Source organism: Phoca vitulina, unplaced genomic scaffold (genome assembly GCF_004348235.1).
Source record: "Phoca vitulina isolate PV1807 unplaced genomic scaffold, GSC_HSeal_1.0 scaffold1, whole genome shotgun sequence".
NCBI lineage: Eukaryota > Metazoa > Chordata > Mammalia > Carnivora > Phocidae > Phoca > Phoca vitulina.
In genome coordinates this window covers 32786393-32802908 of record NW_022589704.1, presented here as the reverse complement: position 1 = coordinate 32802908, position 16516 = coordinate 32786393, and the positions used below count along the sequence as shown (strand labels likewise).

At 34.6% G+C, this 16516-nt stretch overlaps 1 protein-coding gene and 1 pseudogene across 1 annotated transcript in view; one reads left to right on the top strand and one right to left on the bottom strand.

Moving 5' to 3' along the window:
• Positions 1–16516, top strand: part of BMPR2 (bone morphogenetic protein receptor type 2) — a 193578-nt gene that overhangs the window by 111301 nt on the left and 65761 nt on the right. The window contains exon 3 of the mRNA XM_032404519.1: positions 1310–1480. Within this exon, the coding sequence (XP_032260410.1) occupies positions 1310–1480 (171 nt within the window). The remainder of the gene's footprint in view (positions 1–1309; positions 1481–16516) is intronic.
• LOC116638248 lies at positions 8685–8803 on the bottom strand (annotated as a pseudogene).

The following is a 16516-nucleotide window of genomic DNA, read 5'->3' as shown; positions in this document are numbered from 1 at the left end:
TTATATTGTGTTCTGGTTTCACTATAATACATAATGCTTCAGTGGACATCTTTGAACATATATCTTTTTTTTTTTTTTTTTTACTTTTCTGAATATACTTTTTTATTGTGTAACTTTCAGGTGTATAATGTTATAATTCAACATCTGTGTACACTATAAAGTGATTATCCCCAAAACTCTTAGTTACTATCCATCACCCTACACTCTTTCACCTCTTTTGCATATACCCCCCAACTTCCTTCCCCTTTGGTAACCACTGATCTGGTCTATCTATGAGTTTGTTTTGTTTTGTTTGTTCATTAGGGTTTTTTTTTTTTGTTTTTTTATTATGTAAATCACCATACATTACATCCTTAGTTTTTGATGTAGTGTTCCATGATTCATTGTTTGCATGTAACACCCAGTGCTCCATGCAGTATGTGCCCTTTTTAATACCCATCACCAGGCTAACCCATCCCCCCCCCCAGAACCCTCAGTTTGTTTCTCAGAGTCCATAGTCTCTCATGGTTTGTCTCCCCCTCCGATTTCCCCCCCTTCATTTTTCCCTTCCTTCTTTCTTTTTTTTTAACATATAATGTATTATTTGTTTCAGAGGTACAGGTCTGTGATTCAACAGCCTTACACAGTTCACAGCGCTCACCATAGCACATACCCTCCCCAATGTCTATTACCCAGCCACCCCATCCTTCCCACCCTCCACCACTCCAGCAACCCTCAGTTTGTTTCCTGAGATTAAGAATTCCTCATATCAGTGAGGTCATATGATACATGTCTTTCTCTGATTGACTTATTTCGCTCAGCATAAATCTTTGATTGTATCTGATTATTTCTTTGGAATAGATTGCTGAAAGAACTATTAGATTATAAAGCATGAATATTTTAAAGGCTCTTTATGAAAATTGCCATATGGCTTTCTAGAAATGCTATATACATTTACATTCCCCCAGCAGTATATGGGAGTGTTACTGAAATCTTGTTATGATTGTATATTATCTTTTTAAACCTAGAACAATTTAATAGATATAGACAAAAATGAAATCTTACTGTTGCTTTAATAATAATTCTTAGATTAATGAAGAGGTTAAACATTTATTGGTGGCTTTTCTCCCCATTAAATGCTTGTTAATACTCTGCCATTTTTTTGTTATTTAAAAAATGTGTGTCTCCTATTCATTTGCAGGAGTGGTTTATAACTCATATGTATTATGTACTTGCTCTGTCACATTGATTGCAGTTATTTCTTAGTTTGTTGTTTCCCTTTTAATTTAATTTATTGTATTAACCCTAACTTGTTTACATTAATATGTAGGATGTTGGTCTCACATTGGAGATCCCCAGGAGTGTCACTATGAAGAATGTGTAGTAACTACTACCCCTCCCTCAATTCAGAATGGAACATACCGTTTCTGCTGCTGTAGCACAGACTTGTGTAATGTCAACTTTACTGAGAATTTTCCACCTCCAGACACAACACCACTCAGTAAGTAGTTTAAGTAATTTACTTTTTCTTGTTAATTCTTTCCTCCAAAGATTTGCAAAATTTAAAAAATATAATAACATGACGTTTGGCAGAGTGAAAGGGAGAGTTCAAACATCATGAGACTACATCTAGCTAACACCTGAAATCCAAAAGAGGTGCACCAGGATTTCCGGGGTATCACTAGAGTACCAAATAAGTTTGAATCAAATTATGGTACTTTCCAACCCCTGTGAAGCTATACTTCCAACAGTACAAATATACATACGCATAGGGGTGCCTGGCTGGTTCATTGTTGATAAGAGCATGCAACTCTTGATCACAGGGTCATGAGTTCAAGCCACACTTTGGGCATAGCGCTTACTTAAAAAAATACATATGGAGGCACCTGGCTGGCTCAGTCAATTAAGCATCCAACTTGATTTTGTCTCTGGTCATGATCCTCAGGGTCATGAGATCAAGTCCTGCATCAGGCTCCACACTAAGTGTGGAGTCTGCTTGAGATTCTCTCTCTCCCTCTCCCTTGCCCCTCCCCCTGCTCACTCTCTCTCAAATCAGTAAATCAATCAATCAATCAATCAATAAAATCTAAAAAAAAACATATGCATAGAGTTATCCACTGCAGTATTATTTGTAACTGCAAAACATTGGAAACTATCGGGGCGCCTGGGTGGCTCAGATGGTTAAGCGTCTGCCTTGGGCTCAGGTCATGATCCCACGGTGCTGGGATCGAGCCCCACATTGGGCTCCCTGCTCGGTGGGAGGCCTGCTTCTCCCCCTCCCTCTGCTTCTCCCCCTGCTCATATTCTCTCTCTCTCTCTCTCTCTGTATCTCTGTGTCTCAAATGAATAAATAAACCTTTAAAAAAAAAAAATTGGAAACTATCTAAATGTTCAGGAATAGGAGATTAGTTAAAATATACTATGGTGTATACATGTAATGGAGTACTAACTATATATCTATAAGAAAAAAGAGTAAGATCTCTATGAATTGATATGGAGTGATTTCTAGAGATAATGTTAGGAGAATAAAAAACATATATATACTCTGCTATCTTTTGTGTAAGACAGAAAGCTTATCTTTACAAAAAGAAACAAAGGATAAACCAGAAAATAATTAAGTTGATTACTTAGAAGGGATGGAGAGAAAGGAGTGGGAAGTATACATAAAGGAATGAAAGAACTAATGTAAGGATTTTATAAACACACTGTTTTACTATATATACTATTTTGGGCAAGATGGGATGTAAGAGATGGGAGAATTGCATACAAATACTGAACTCTTTTAAGTTTGTTTTTTAGTAACCCTGGACAAACCAATTGTGAAACAATTGTAGATGTATAATAGGATTAAGAAATAAGTAAATGGTGTTAATGCTCTTGGGAGCCAGTGCTCTTACTGAGGAAATAGGCACATACAATTATAGATGGGGGAAGACAAGAGAATCCTATGTGAATTGATTATAATTCAAGATATGAGTATGGATTTATAACTTTAAAAATATACATATGTATGTGTTACATGCATGGATATGTGGCCATGTACATATGTGTATATATTTGTATGTGTATGTATTTGTATATATGTATGGGGTGTACATACACATACCTATATATATTTCTTAGCTCTATCTGTTGAAAAGGATAAGAAGCAATAAGTAGCACCCCAGTAGCAGCAAGCAAATGTAATACTCAGATTTAGACTCTAATACCACTCCCCAATGAATGGAAGTTGGGCTCCTTGGAAAAATGACTTACTCTAAGACTGGAGCAGGATAGCTGCAAGATGAGCCACAATTATCTTGTAACACTAGAAAGTAAGGAAAAGAAGTGCCCCCAAATGGGGGAAACTTGTCAGAAGGGCATAGGAGCCAGCTTGAAGGAACTCCTACTGTCTAAATTTGGGACAATTTGAGTGCTAAAAAGTACAGTAACAAACTGTAAGCCATTGGAGGGAAAATGAATTCATGAGTCTATGCTGATTGCAGAGAAGGGAGAAGAAAGGGCACTTGCTTACAGTAGAATATCAGGTGCCAACTGGTAAATGTAGGAGTGCTGGAGTTGGAAAATTATCCTGTAGCCCTCATGGTAAGGATTGGATCAGACAAGAATAATCAAAACGTCCTAAATCTAAAGGCATTTTCAATATGGAGCCAGGATATTTGCGTTGAAGTATCTCCCACATGTTGCAAGGGAAAAATTAGTAATTATAAGTTGAGGATATTGGATAACACCTTGACCAAATGATTAAAATTAACATCATTAATGAAGGGCAGATGGACATCCATGATACCCTGAGAAGGACACGGTATCACTAATAGAGTACTGTATGTCAGCCAAGAATGCATACCAGAATCTAATCATGAGGGAACATCACACAAACCATGAACTAGGAATGCTCTGTTATAAGAAGGGGATTTGTCAAAAATGTCAATGTTCTATAAGGCAAAGAGACTGTGGGAAAGATTTAGATAAAGGAAGCTAAAGAAACTTGACAACTAAGCCGTACCTAACTCTCCTAATGCTGGATGCGAAAAATATGATAAAGGACATTGTTAGACCAGTTGACAAAAGAGATGATTAAAGAATTATTTCAATATTAAATATACTGAATCTGATAGCAGTACTGTGGTTATGTAAAAGAATATCCATATTCTTAGGAAGTAGTCTAAGAAATGTTTAGAAATAAGGGGCAAAAATGCATACATATATATATCAACCTCCATGAACTGGTTCAAAAAAAGTATGTGTGTTTGTGCACATGCACATGTCTCAGTCGGTTAAGTGTCTGCCTTCAGTTTGGGTCATGATCTCAGGATCCTGGGATTGAGCCCCATGCCGGGCTCCCTGCTCAGTGGGGGGAGTCGGCTTCTCCCTCTCCCTTCCCCTGCTCGTGCTCTCTCTCTCTTTGTCTCTCACTCCCTTTCTTTCTCAAATAAATAAATAAAATCTTAATAAAAAGAGAATGATAAAGCAAGCAAATGGGGTAAAATGGTAACAATAAGTGAATTTGGGTAAAGATGTATGGGTATTCTTTGTACTATTCTCATCATTCTTTTTTTTTTTTTTTAGAGAGTTAGAGCTTTTTAATTTAATTTAATTTTAATTTTAATTTTTTTTTTAAGATTTTATTTATTTATTTGACAGAAACAGAGATGGCGAGAGCAGGAACACAAGCAGCGGGAGTGGGAGAGGGAGAAGCAGGCTTCCCCCTGAAGGGGGAGCCCAATGTGGGACTTGATCCCAGGACCCTGGGATCATGACCTGAGCCGAAGGCAGACGCTTAATGACTGAGCCACCCAGGCGCCCTGTACTATTCTCATTCTTAGAACTATTCTGAAAGTTTTAAATTAGTTCCAAATAAAAATTTAAAAATTTTAAAGTATATATTTTTTTAAATATAGCACATTTCAAGAATTCTCTGTCAACAGCTTTTATTAGTTCATACTCTGAGATCTTCAGTTTGGGATTATTTCCTTTGATTTCTTGATGAAACACTAAACTGAAAGCAATAGGAAGTTTTTTCTTATCTACTCAAGGCCATTAGCTTTTATGAAGAAATTATACTGAATTGGCTACATTTATTTTCCACAAAGAAGCAAACAAACAAAATAAGATTTCTAATTTTCACTTGCACATCTAGCTAGATGAAAGTGAAGTGAATGTGTGCATAAGTTCTCCTCAATATTTTTATTGCTACATTTCAGAATGTTACCTAGATTTTGGTCTGCTATGATCTTTTGAACCAAAAACTGAAGTATTGCCAATTAGGAATCGAGTAATGTTAGCCCAATAAAAAGGGAAGGTGTTTTAAGTAAAGTGCTGTAATATGGGAGCATTGGCTCAATTTATATATTTTGTTCTAAACAAAGCAAGTAAATTTGAAGTTAGCAAACAAGATGAATATTGGTTTTTGCATTAATCTCAAGAAAAATAGTCATATTGAATGTCAGACATTTAGTCGATAAATGATAAGATGCTTGATCAAAATAAAAATAGTTTTAAGTGTTACAGTTTAAAGAAATTAATTAAAATTTAACATTAAGGGGTACCTGGTTGGCTCAGTTGGTTAAGCATCTGACTCTTGATTTCGGCTCAGGTCATGATCCTCAGGGTCATGAGATGGAGCTCCATGTTGGGCTCTGTGCTCAGTGCGGAGTCTGCTTGAGATTCTCCCTCTCCCTCTGCCCCTCCTCCTGCTCTTGCTCTCTCTCTAAAATAAATAAAGTCTTTAAAAATATATATGTATGTATATATATATGTAAAATTAAGCAGAACTTTTTGTTCTTGGTCGGATAATAATACAGCAGTAGAAAATCTGGTGATGGTGATTTTTTTTCTCCTTTAAAATTTTCCGTTATAAAAATACCATTTATTGAATATTTAACATAAATATTTGTCAAAGACATTTATATATGTTTAAAATTTACTAGAAATATGGTGCACACTTATCAGAGATGGAGAAGTAGGATAGTGTGGGGTGACTGTTGAGAGGGAAGGTTACATATTATTCTTATATTATTGAATTATTTGAATCTTTAACCTGAGAATATATTTGTGTATTACATGTGTATGAAAATATTAAAGGAATACCTGCTTGTTAAATTAGAAAAATAGAAAAATGAGATAAGTGAAAAGGAGATAAATAATCTTCAATAATTTCTATATCCAAATACAACCATTATTAATATTTTGAATGTTTTTTTCCTAGTCTTTTCTCTTTAATTTTTGTATAGTTGTATTAGTGATAAAAATGCATTTAAGGACCACCTGGCTGGCTCAGTTGGTAGATCCTGCGACTCTTGATCTTGCAGGTCCTGAGTTAGAGCCTCATGTTGGGGATAGAGTTTACTTAAAATAAAGGGGAGGGGGAATAAAAATTCATTTTAGATCCTGCTTTTTTGTTCAGCAGAATAAGTATTTTCCAGGTTATTGTATATGTTTCATAGTCATCAATTTTAATGGTTATATAATATTTTATCAATTAGATATTTTCCTTATCCATTCCCTTGGTTTTAGACATTTAGGCTGTTTCTAGTTTTTTATTCCAGTGGGCATCTTTGTATATATAGCATTATATTAAATTATAATTCCAGAATTATAATTTCTATATCCAGTAGTAACAGTATTAAAATTCCTCATATATTGTCAAATTGCTTTTCCATTGGTGGATACAGTTCATTCTCCCGTTAGTGATATACTGGAGTGCATATTCCATCATGTCTTTATCAACACTAGTATTATTAAAATAAAATTTTGCTGAGATCATTTTGAAAAAAGATTTGGATTGGGTTTTGTTTTTTGTTTTCTGGGGATTTTTTTGAGCAAGAGAGAGAGGGTGAATTCAAACAGGCAGAGGGAGAGAGCGAGAATCTTAAGTAGGCTCCACACTCAGCACAGAGCACAACGCGGGGCTCGATCTCACGACCCTGAGATCATGACCTGAGCCAAAATCAAGAGTTGGACGCTTAACTGAGCCACCCAGGCGCCCCTTGGATTATTTTTATTAGTGAGGTTCACATGTTTTTTGTTTTTTATGTTTTGAATTTCCTATGTTCATTGTCTATTTGTAATATTCTTTTTCAATAATGAAGCTAATTAGCTTTGAGAAAAATGATTTAGAATAGTCTGAAATCTAGTCATTTCATCCCTTGTCAATTTGTCTTGATACCATAGGATGACAGGAGCTACATTTTAAATAGTAATTTAACATGCATTTGTAACATTTTAAAAAAAATCTTTGAACCTTGGCTCTTCCTAAGGAAAGACCATTAATATCTTTCATTAAAAGTTCAATGCTCATTTATAGTGCTAAATTATACCTTAATCAAGGTGTTAAAAATAAAATGTTCATTACTCATTCTTCTGAGAACAGTGTTCACTGAAACAGTATCTCCAAACCTCACATGTTTTCGTAATGGCTATTAAAGCTTTGCATTTGCATAATGTTTTATAATTTCAAAGTGTGGCACATCTATAAACTCTTTGAAGATGTGTCCATAATATTTGGGTAGTTTAGTAAAAAATAAACCCTTTTGTCCTACTGAGTAACTGGTTGAATGGTCATTGAAGTGGTTGTCTTTCTCTAACAGATTTAGCTTGCAGCTTATCTTTTTTTAACTTTTTACCTATTATTGTATCGACAGTCAATGTCAGGTTTTGGCCCCCAACAAAAAAAATGTTTTAAACTTTTATATTTGAAATTATTTCAAACTTACAAAAACTTCCATATACCTTTTATCCACAGATTCACCAATTTTTAACATTTTGCTGTATTTGCCTTATTACTCTCCCTCTCCATATATATACGTATGCTGATAACTATTTTTTTCTGAACTTTGCAAGTAAGTTGTAGGCATCATACCTAAATTTTCACGTATTTTGTAATTGTCTCTGTCTCTTCTACTAGATTCTCTTTTTTTTTAAGATTTTATTTTTCATTTATTTGAGAGAGAGCTTGTGAGAGAGCAGGAGACCAGGGAGGGTTAGAGGGATAAACAGACTCCCCACTGAGGGGGGAGCCCAACATGGGGCTCTATTCCAGGACGCTGGGATTATCACCTGAGCTGAAGGCAGACAGGTAACCAACTGAACCACTCAGGCTCAATCCTACTGGATTGTTTTTTTTTTAAGAGTTTATTTATTTATTTGACAGAGAGATACACAGCGAGAGAGGGAACACAAGCAGGGGGAGTGGGAGTGGGAGAAGCAGGCTTCCTGCGGAGCAAGGAGGTGGACGCGGGGCTCGATCCCATCCTGGGATCATGACCTGAGCCGAAGGCAGACCCTTAATGACTGAGCCACCCAGGCACCCCTGGATTCTTAAAAAAAAAAAAAAAAAAAAAAAAAAAAAAAAAATTATTAGAGTATAGTTGACACACAGTGTTATCTTTTAGTTGCACCATATAGTGATTCAATATCTCTTTATATTATGCTGTGTTCACCACAAGTGTAGCTACCATCTGTCACCATACGTTATTACAGTGTCATTGACTATGTTCCCTATGCCGTACCTTTTATTCCCATGACTTAATCTTTCCATAACTGGAAACCTGTATCTCTCACTCTCCTTAACCCATTTTGCCCATCTCCCTATCCCCTTTCCTCTGACAACCATCAATTTGTTCTCTGTATTTGTAGGTCTGATTCTTTTGTTTATTTGTTTATTCATTTGTTTTGTTTTTTATTTTCCACGTATGAGTGAAATCATAAAAATGTTAGATGCCCAAAGTAGGTGGCAATGCCTTAACCATATGTGTGTTGCTAGGCCTGAGGGCCTCTTACATCCTTGTTAAGGGTAGTGCTAACCTCTCCTTTCATACAACACTCTTCTACAAGATTCTAAAGTCTTTGGTGATAAGGACCTTTTTTAATGCTCTTTTGTCTCTGCATTGACTAGTAGTACAGTGTCAGGTATGTAGTGGTAGGAGTGAAATAAATGTTTGTTGAATGAATAATTTAATAAAAGGATATATGCTAATGTATAAATTCTGAAATGTTTTCAAATACTTGAAGGGAATAGGATTTGTTGTCATTTGTAATCTGGCAAAAGTTGAGATCATTGGATTCACTCAGTAATAGACAGGTATTTATTGAAAACTGGTTGTTACTTTCAATTAAAGGGACAAATAGTTCATGGGATAGTAAGTACAGACAAAAACAGAACAATTATTAACTCCCTTATTTTAGATTCATTATGGTAAAGTATAAAAAAGCCGTAATTGTTCCCATTCTCCTTTCCACTCCTAAAAAAGAAGCATCAAATTTTAATTTTTAAAATAATGCAGGAATTTAGAAAAGTTTCCCTAAGTAGATGCTGTTACATGATCTAATTTTCAGAGACCCTTACTCAAAAAGTACAATTTAGCATATTTTAATACTGGTAAAGAAAATGATGCACAGGTAGGTTATGGCTTTTTTAAAGGTTATGTTCTAGGGAAACAGCAGAAGGTACTTAATGTTCTCTTTAGCCTATTCATTTCTCTCTCGATTGTTTTCAGCTGAACAGTTTACTTCCTGACATCAAACTATTCATTGCTGTTACTGGAATTATATCTTTCTCATCAAGTATGCATTTATACAATATCCAGAACCACTTTTACCTGCCTTCTTACCACTATACCTCATACATTGAGTAGGGTTAGACCAGTGACAATGAAGAAATATATGGATGACTGAGAATAACAAAATATAGCTCTCTTTCCTCAGGAAAAGCTTGTTTTTTGTTGTTGTTTTTGTTTTGTTTTGTTTGTAATCAACCTCAGTTGAAGCTGAAGACCATGAGGTAGTTAGTGATAGAAACTAAAGCATATGATAGCAGTGAATCTTTTAAGAATAATGTGAGAGGAGTTGTCAGGGAAAATATGATAGACCAATCCATGACCATAAGTGAATATCTTTCATTTTGCTGAGCCACAGAGTCTTACATTATAATCATTTAAAAATTACTTTGATGTGGAGTTAGGGGAGTGAAGAAAGGTTATTCCATTTACCTCTAGTTCTTAAATTTTCTTTTTTACAGATTACAGATTTTGTGTAGTCTTACAAAACTGCCTTACATAGTTTTTTGGAGGCAATGAGATATGACACAAATTAATGAAATCTCTGCAGACTTCTGGCTGTTTTGCTAAAAAATTTAGTTTAATGAGAAGTCCACTGATTGATGTTTTGTTGAAACATAAATGAAATAAATGTCTGTTTTAAAATAAGTATCAGCAGTTTCTTACTAATTTTAGAAAAAGGTATGTGAGCATTGTTAAATGCCATAAAAATTAAAGTTCTGTTTGGACTACAGATGACCAATGATTTTCTGAGTCCCTTTATTTTTTTCTTAGATTCTCCTTCTGTTGTACCCAGTATGATATGGTAACTTTTATAGGCACTGTCCTTTCTTCCCCCATCAACATATGGTGTCCTTACCTCTATTTCCCTTCAGATATTAGTGCTAGATATTTAACGAGTTTTGCCTCATAAAATACTTATAGTAAATTTAAGATTCTTAGAGAATGTTATTCCAAATGGGATAAATACAGTAATGAAATTTTAATTCATTTCATCGGGATTATAAACTTATTAGACTCAGCAGTCTCCTTACAATAAAAATATAAGGGGAATTTGGGCATTTAACACATAGTGAAATCAAAACTAGCTAAATAACATTTTTTAAAATATTCACGATGTGTCAGACATTGTTCTAATTGCTGTCTATGCATTAAACCTTTACAGTTAACCCTTACAGAAACACATGAAATGATTACTGTTATATTCTTATTTTACATTGAGAACACTGAGGCACGGATACATAATTTTTTACCAAGTCACACAGCTAATAAGTGGTAGAGTCAAGATTCAAATGTAGGTGTTTGGGCTCCATAGTGTGTGTAATTAACTATTACTTTCTATTGGTTTTAACCATTACTCTCTATAATCAGTTGTTATTAATCATTACTCTTATACTCAAACAGGGGGCCAGTTTATATATGTTCATTCATTTGGAAAGAGGAAAGAAAAGATTATTTTGAAAATACTTGATCACATTTGCTAAAATTTAAGGACTCTTCATGATTCTTTCACCATATCTGTTGTACCACTGAGTACCATAAAATGTTTTCTATATTCACATGACATATTACTTAATTATTTAATATTTTTTTCAAATTATCTCATTAAAATTATATGTTCTTTAAAGGGAAACTTTTCATCACTACTGTAAATGGAAAGCCAATGTCATAAGTGGGGGTAACTTTAAAAATTATTTATTTAAAAATAAATAAAATGAAAACTAAGCCATATATATATTAGCTAACTAGATATTGTTGCTTGCCAAATTGTCTGAAACTTGAAGCTTACTTTCTCTGTGTTAAAAGAAAATAACAAATATTGATAATAGAGATTCACTGTCACCAAGTTGAGGTTTTCTTCTTTTGTAATTAGACAAAAGAAAGAAAACTAACTCATTAACACATGTCCATCTACCACCTAAAACCAGAAGTCTGACACTTTAGGAAAGTGAACTATATTATTCTGAGTCTCTTTGAACCATAAGAGACTTTGCAGTACCCATTTGTTTAAAAAGAAAATCAGTCTTTAAGTAAATGAGTTTATACCCTTAATTCATGCTTATGTGTTTATAAATTCCCAGAGTTTGAAAGAAATGTATAATTATTGCAAGGTTTGAATACTTATTTTAGAATAGTTTCTTGTTAAAGTTTCTGGAATTAGTATAATTAACCTTCCTAACTATAAAGTAAACAAAGTGATTAAGTTAGTAGAAAAGCAGACAAAAATTTGTCATTTTCTAAAAAATTAAATAGACCTAAGTCATTGTATTTGGTGTTGGAGGTTCTTGGGTGAAAGTCAGCATAAAAATGTAGAATGCTTTTATTTTCTTTAACTTACATCATTCATTAAGTTGATTGTTGGATCAAATTGTTGAGAAACAAAGACTGAATAAAGCTAAGTTTAAGAAATCACATTCTAAAAAAAAAAAATCACATTCTAATTTATGCTGTGCTGTTAAGATTAGAAATTCTAACTTCAGTGTCTGGCAGCAAATGTCTTTATCTCACACCAAGCTAGAAAATAGAAAAGAAAGCCTACATTCAAAGAAACTGACATATGGGGGCCATAGATAGGTTTTTAGCTGTTGTGAATTTATAATGATTTTTCAGTTTTTACTGCTTCTTTGACAGCATTAAAGTGATTGAATAGACACAAAAGGAGAAATAAGGATGGCTGGACGTTTTTGCTTAGTACTTGATGAAGCATTTTAGCAAGAGACAAAGTATGTTGTTTTTTACACTTATTAAAAATATTAGTGGAGAAGGGGTGGTGCAAGAGAAGTAAAGTATGTATCCTTTAGAAAATATTCTTTAATGCAATAGTAACAAGATTTTATTTGCACATGTTCTGTGGTGTTGGTCAGACAGTTTTCATTCTAAAATTTTGCTACCTCTGCCCTATTGAATATCAGTCCCAATCTATATCTACATATTTTGTCCCTATTCTCTCAAAAAAAGTAATCCCTCTTCATGTTGGTATTTTTAAAATTTCTCTTACTTGATTGTCCTGATGAACAAAGCAAAACCTGTTTACTAACCTGGCTTTACTGACAAACTTAGTGGAAGCTTTTGGTCTGTAAAATGTAAGACCCAAGCATTTATGGTGGAATTGACTGATATTTAAAAATAAATGTCTTCTCAAATACTGGACAATTTTGGATGTAGAAGCAAGAAATAATTTTCATGTTTTTACTTAATAATATCTATAATTTTTCTTATCTTTATGTCCAGTTCCACATGTGCTCCTTTGTACCTGCCTTAGCTGTTTCTCATTTCCTGTAGTCTCTCTCTGATTACTGAGAATTTTCTGCATATGTTCATATAGAAAAACTGATTATCCATCTAATATAGATTTAGTGGTTTCAGGGTTCTGGGATCAAGCCCCAAGTCGGGCTCCCTGCTCGGTGGGGAGTCTGCTTCTTCCTCTCCCTCTGCTCCCCCCCCGGCTCGTCCTCCCTCTCTCTCATGCTCTCTGTCTCTCTCTCTCAAATAAACAAAATCTTTTTTTAAAAAAAAGTAGAGTCATAGGTACATGAAGATACTTCCAAGTACATTCAAAACCAAGATGAAACTAGCTGTGATTTGAATAGCAACCGTCTTTATAACAGTATGTTGTTTTTTTTAAATTGAGGTATAATTGACATGTAACATTATATTGCTTTCAGGTGTTCAGTATGATGAGTCGCTATTTGTATGTATTGCAAAATGATCACCACAGTAAGTCTAATTAAAATCTGTTATAGTGCATAATCACAAAATTTTTTGGTTTTTTTTTGTCTTTTTAAAGATTTTATTTATTTATTTAATTGACAGGGAGAGAGAGAGAGAGAGAGAGAGAGAGAGAGAGAGAGAGAGACAGCGTGAGAGGGAACACAAGCAGGGGGAGTGGGAGAGGAAGAAGCAGGCTTCCGGCTGAGCAGGGAGCCCGATGCGGGGCTCGATCCCAGAACCCTGGGATCATGACCTGAGCTGAAGGCAGTCGCTTAACCAACTGAGCCACCCAGGCGCCCCAAACTTTTTGTTCTTATGATGAGAACTTTCAAGATTTACTCTCAACAACTTTCGAATATTCAATATAGTATTGTTTTTTTATTGATTTATTTTTTAATTTTTTTAATTTTTAATTTTTTTATTTTATTGTTATATTAATCACCATACATTACATCATTAGTTTTTGATGTAGTGTTCCACGATTCATTGTTTGCGTATAACACCCAGTGCTCCATTCAGTACATACCCTCTTTAATACCCATCACCAAGCTAACCCATCCCCCCACCGCCTCCCCTATAGAACTCTCAGTTTGTCCATATAGTATTGTTAACTGTAGTCACCATGCTGTACATTTTATCCCCATGACTTATTTTATAACTGGAAGTTTGTACCTTTTGACCCCCTTCACCCCTTTGACCCACCCTTCTCCTCTGGCTAGCAGCAATCTATTCTTTGTATCTATGAGCTTGGGTTTTTGTTGTTGTTGTTGTTTTTTCACATTCCACGTGTAAGTGAAATTATATGGTACTTATCTCTCTCTTTCTGCCTTATTTCACTTAGCATAATGCCCTTGGGTTCGTCCGTGTTGTTGTAAATGGCAAGATTTCTTCCCCCCTTTTTTATGGCTGAATAGTATTCCTAAACACACACACACACACACACACTCACTCATCCATTGATGGACCCTTAGGTTGTTTCCAAATCCTCACTATTGTAAATAATGCTGCAGTGAACATTGGGTGCATATATCTTTTTGAATTAGTGTTTTGTTTTCTTTAGATAAATATCCAAAGTGGAGTTGCTGAATAATATAGTAGTTCTATTTTTAATTTCTTGAGGAACCTCCATACTGTTTTCCGTAGTTGGCTATACCAGTTTACATTTCTACCAACAGTGCACAGAGGTCCCATTTTCCACATCCTTGCCAATATTGTTATTTCTTGTCTTTTTTATAAGTAATGTTTTTTTTTTAATTTTTTTTAATTTTTAAAGATTTTTATTTATTGAGAGAGAGAATGATAGAGAGCATGAGAGGGAGGAGGATCAGAGGAGAAGCAGACTCCCCGCCGAGCAGGGAGCCCAATGTGGGACTCGATCCTGGGACTCCAGGATCATGACCTGAGCCGAAGGCAGTTGCTTAACCAGCTGAGCCACCCAGGCACCCATTAGTAATGTTTAATAGTAATTGAACAGATACAACTTTGATTGGAAATGCACTGACAACTTAAATACTGTTATAAGCTCTTTTCAAATTGTTTCTTTAAAAAAAGTACATTATATTCTAGGCATAGTATGAAATTAGCCTAATCAGCTGCTAAAAAAATAGGATCATCTAAGGGAGGGAAGTGTAATGTTTCTGAAAATATTCACTTGATTCTTTGGGAGGTATTTGGCATAATGATTAAGAGAGCCAACGCTCTCCGGGGCACCTGGGTGGCTCCGTCATTGAGTGTCTGCCTTTGGCTCAGGTCCTAATCCCAGGGTCCTGGGATCAAGCTCCACGTTGGGCTTCCCTCTCAGCGGGGAGTCTGCTTCTCCCTCTGCCCCCCCATTTGTGTTCTCTTTCTGTCTCTCTTAAATAAATAAATAAACAAACAAACACAAACAAACAAATAAAATCTTTAAAAACAAAAAACAGTGTTGGCCCTCAGTCTTATTAGTGCATGGGTTAAAAATCTTCCTGTTCTACTTCCTAAACATATCCTTGAACAGGTTACTTAGCCTCTTTGTATATTAAGTACCTCACAAAGTAATACTATCTATTTTATATGACTGTTGTATAGGTTAAACAAGATAGTGCATGTAAAGTGCCTAGCATATACTAAACATTTAATAAATAATAGTTATAATTAGGAGAGAACTATCCTTAGGTCTTTCTAAAAACCAACTGTTACAAACATCATTCCTCATTTAGTTTTCTTTTTACCATTAAGGACATTTTTCTGTTCATTTTTATTTATTATATGAGAGCCTACATTCTGTGATCTTTTTTTATTTGAAGAAAGAATTGTTATTGAGTTTCTCGTGAAGTGTATTCAAGTTCCTGTGTCCCTCTAGTTGAGAAACAGAACAAAGATAATATTTTCTGCATCTTCCATTAACCCCATCCCCCACTAAAAAAAGGCTGTAAGAAGTTATTCCTGAAACAGTGAATTATTCTTTATTTTTTGCAAGTGTACACTTTTCAAGGTTTTTAGCAATGAATAAAAATATAGTCAATCTTCATTATTCCTGGATTCCATGTCTCACTTGCTAAAAAATTATTTGTAAACTCCAAAGTCAGTACTCAAGAGTTTTTCTTGGTCATTCAAAGACACGTACATAATAACAAAAAATTTGAGTTGCCTGACATGCCTGTTCCCAGCTGAGGTTGATCATGGACATGCTCTTATCTTCTTACTTTAGCGTTCATACTGTAAACAAGTGTCCTTTTCAGTCTATTTAATGCCACATTTTTTTGCATTTTTGTTGGTGATTTTTCAATTTAAAATGGCCTCCAAGTATAGGGCTGAAGTGATGTCTAGTGTTTCTAAGCACAAGAAGGCTGTGAGTGACTTACAGAGAAAATACATGTGTTAGGTAAGCTTCTTTCAGGCATGAGTTATAGTGCTATCAGCTGTGAGTTCAATGTTAATGAATCAGCAATATACAGTATATCAAATAAAACATCTTTAAACAGAAACACATGAAAGAGAAGGTTATGTATTAATGAGGTTGGTGAATATGGTTTGACTGGAGGCTGACAGGAACCTAACCCTGTATTTCCTGTAGGAACATTGGTTTAGTATTTGCTAATTCAGTGTTTACAATGACTTTATATAACATAACTACTGTAGATAATGAGAATCAAATGTATATACAGGTTTTCACACTTTCTGAAAGTAGTGTTCCTATGAAACTTTTGTAATCTGAAATGTTGTAAAGCAAAGAACCATTAATTTATATGGAAAAAATTTGAGCATTCCAAGACCCAAAAAACAACATCTCT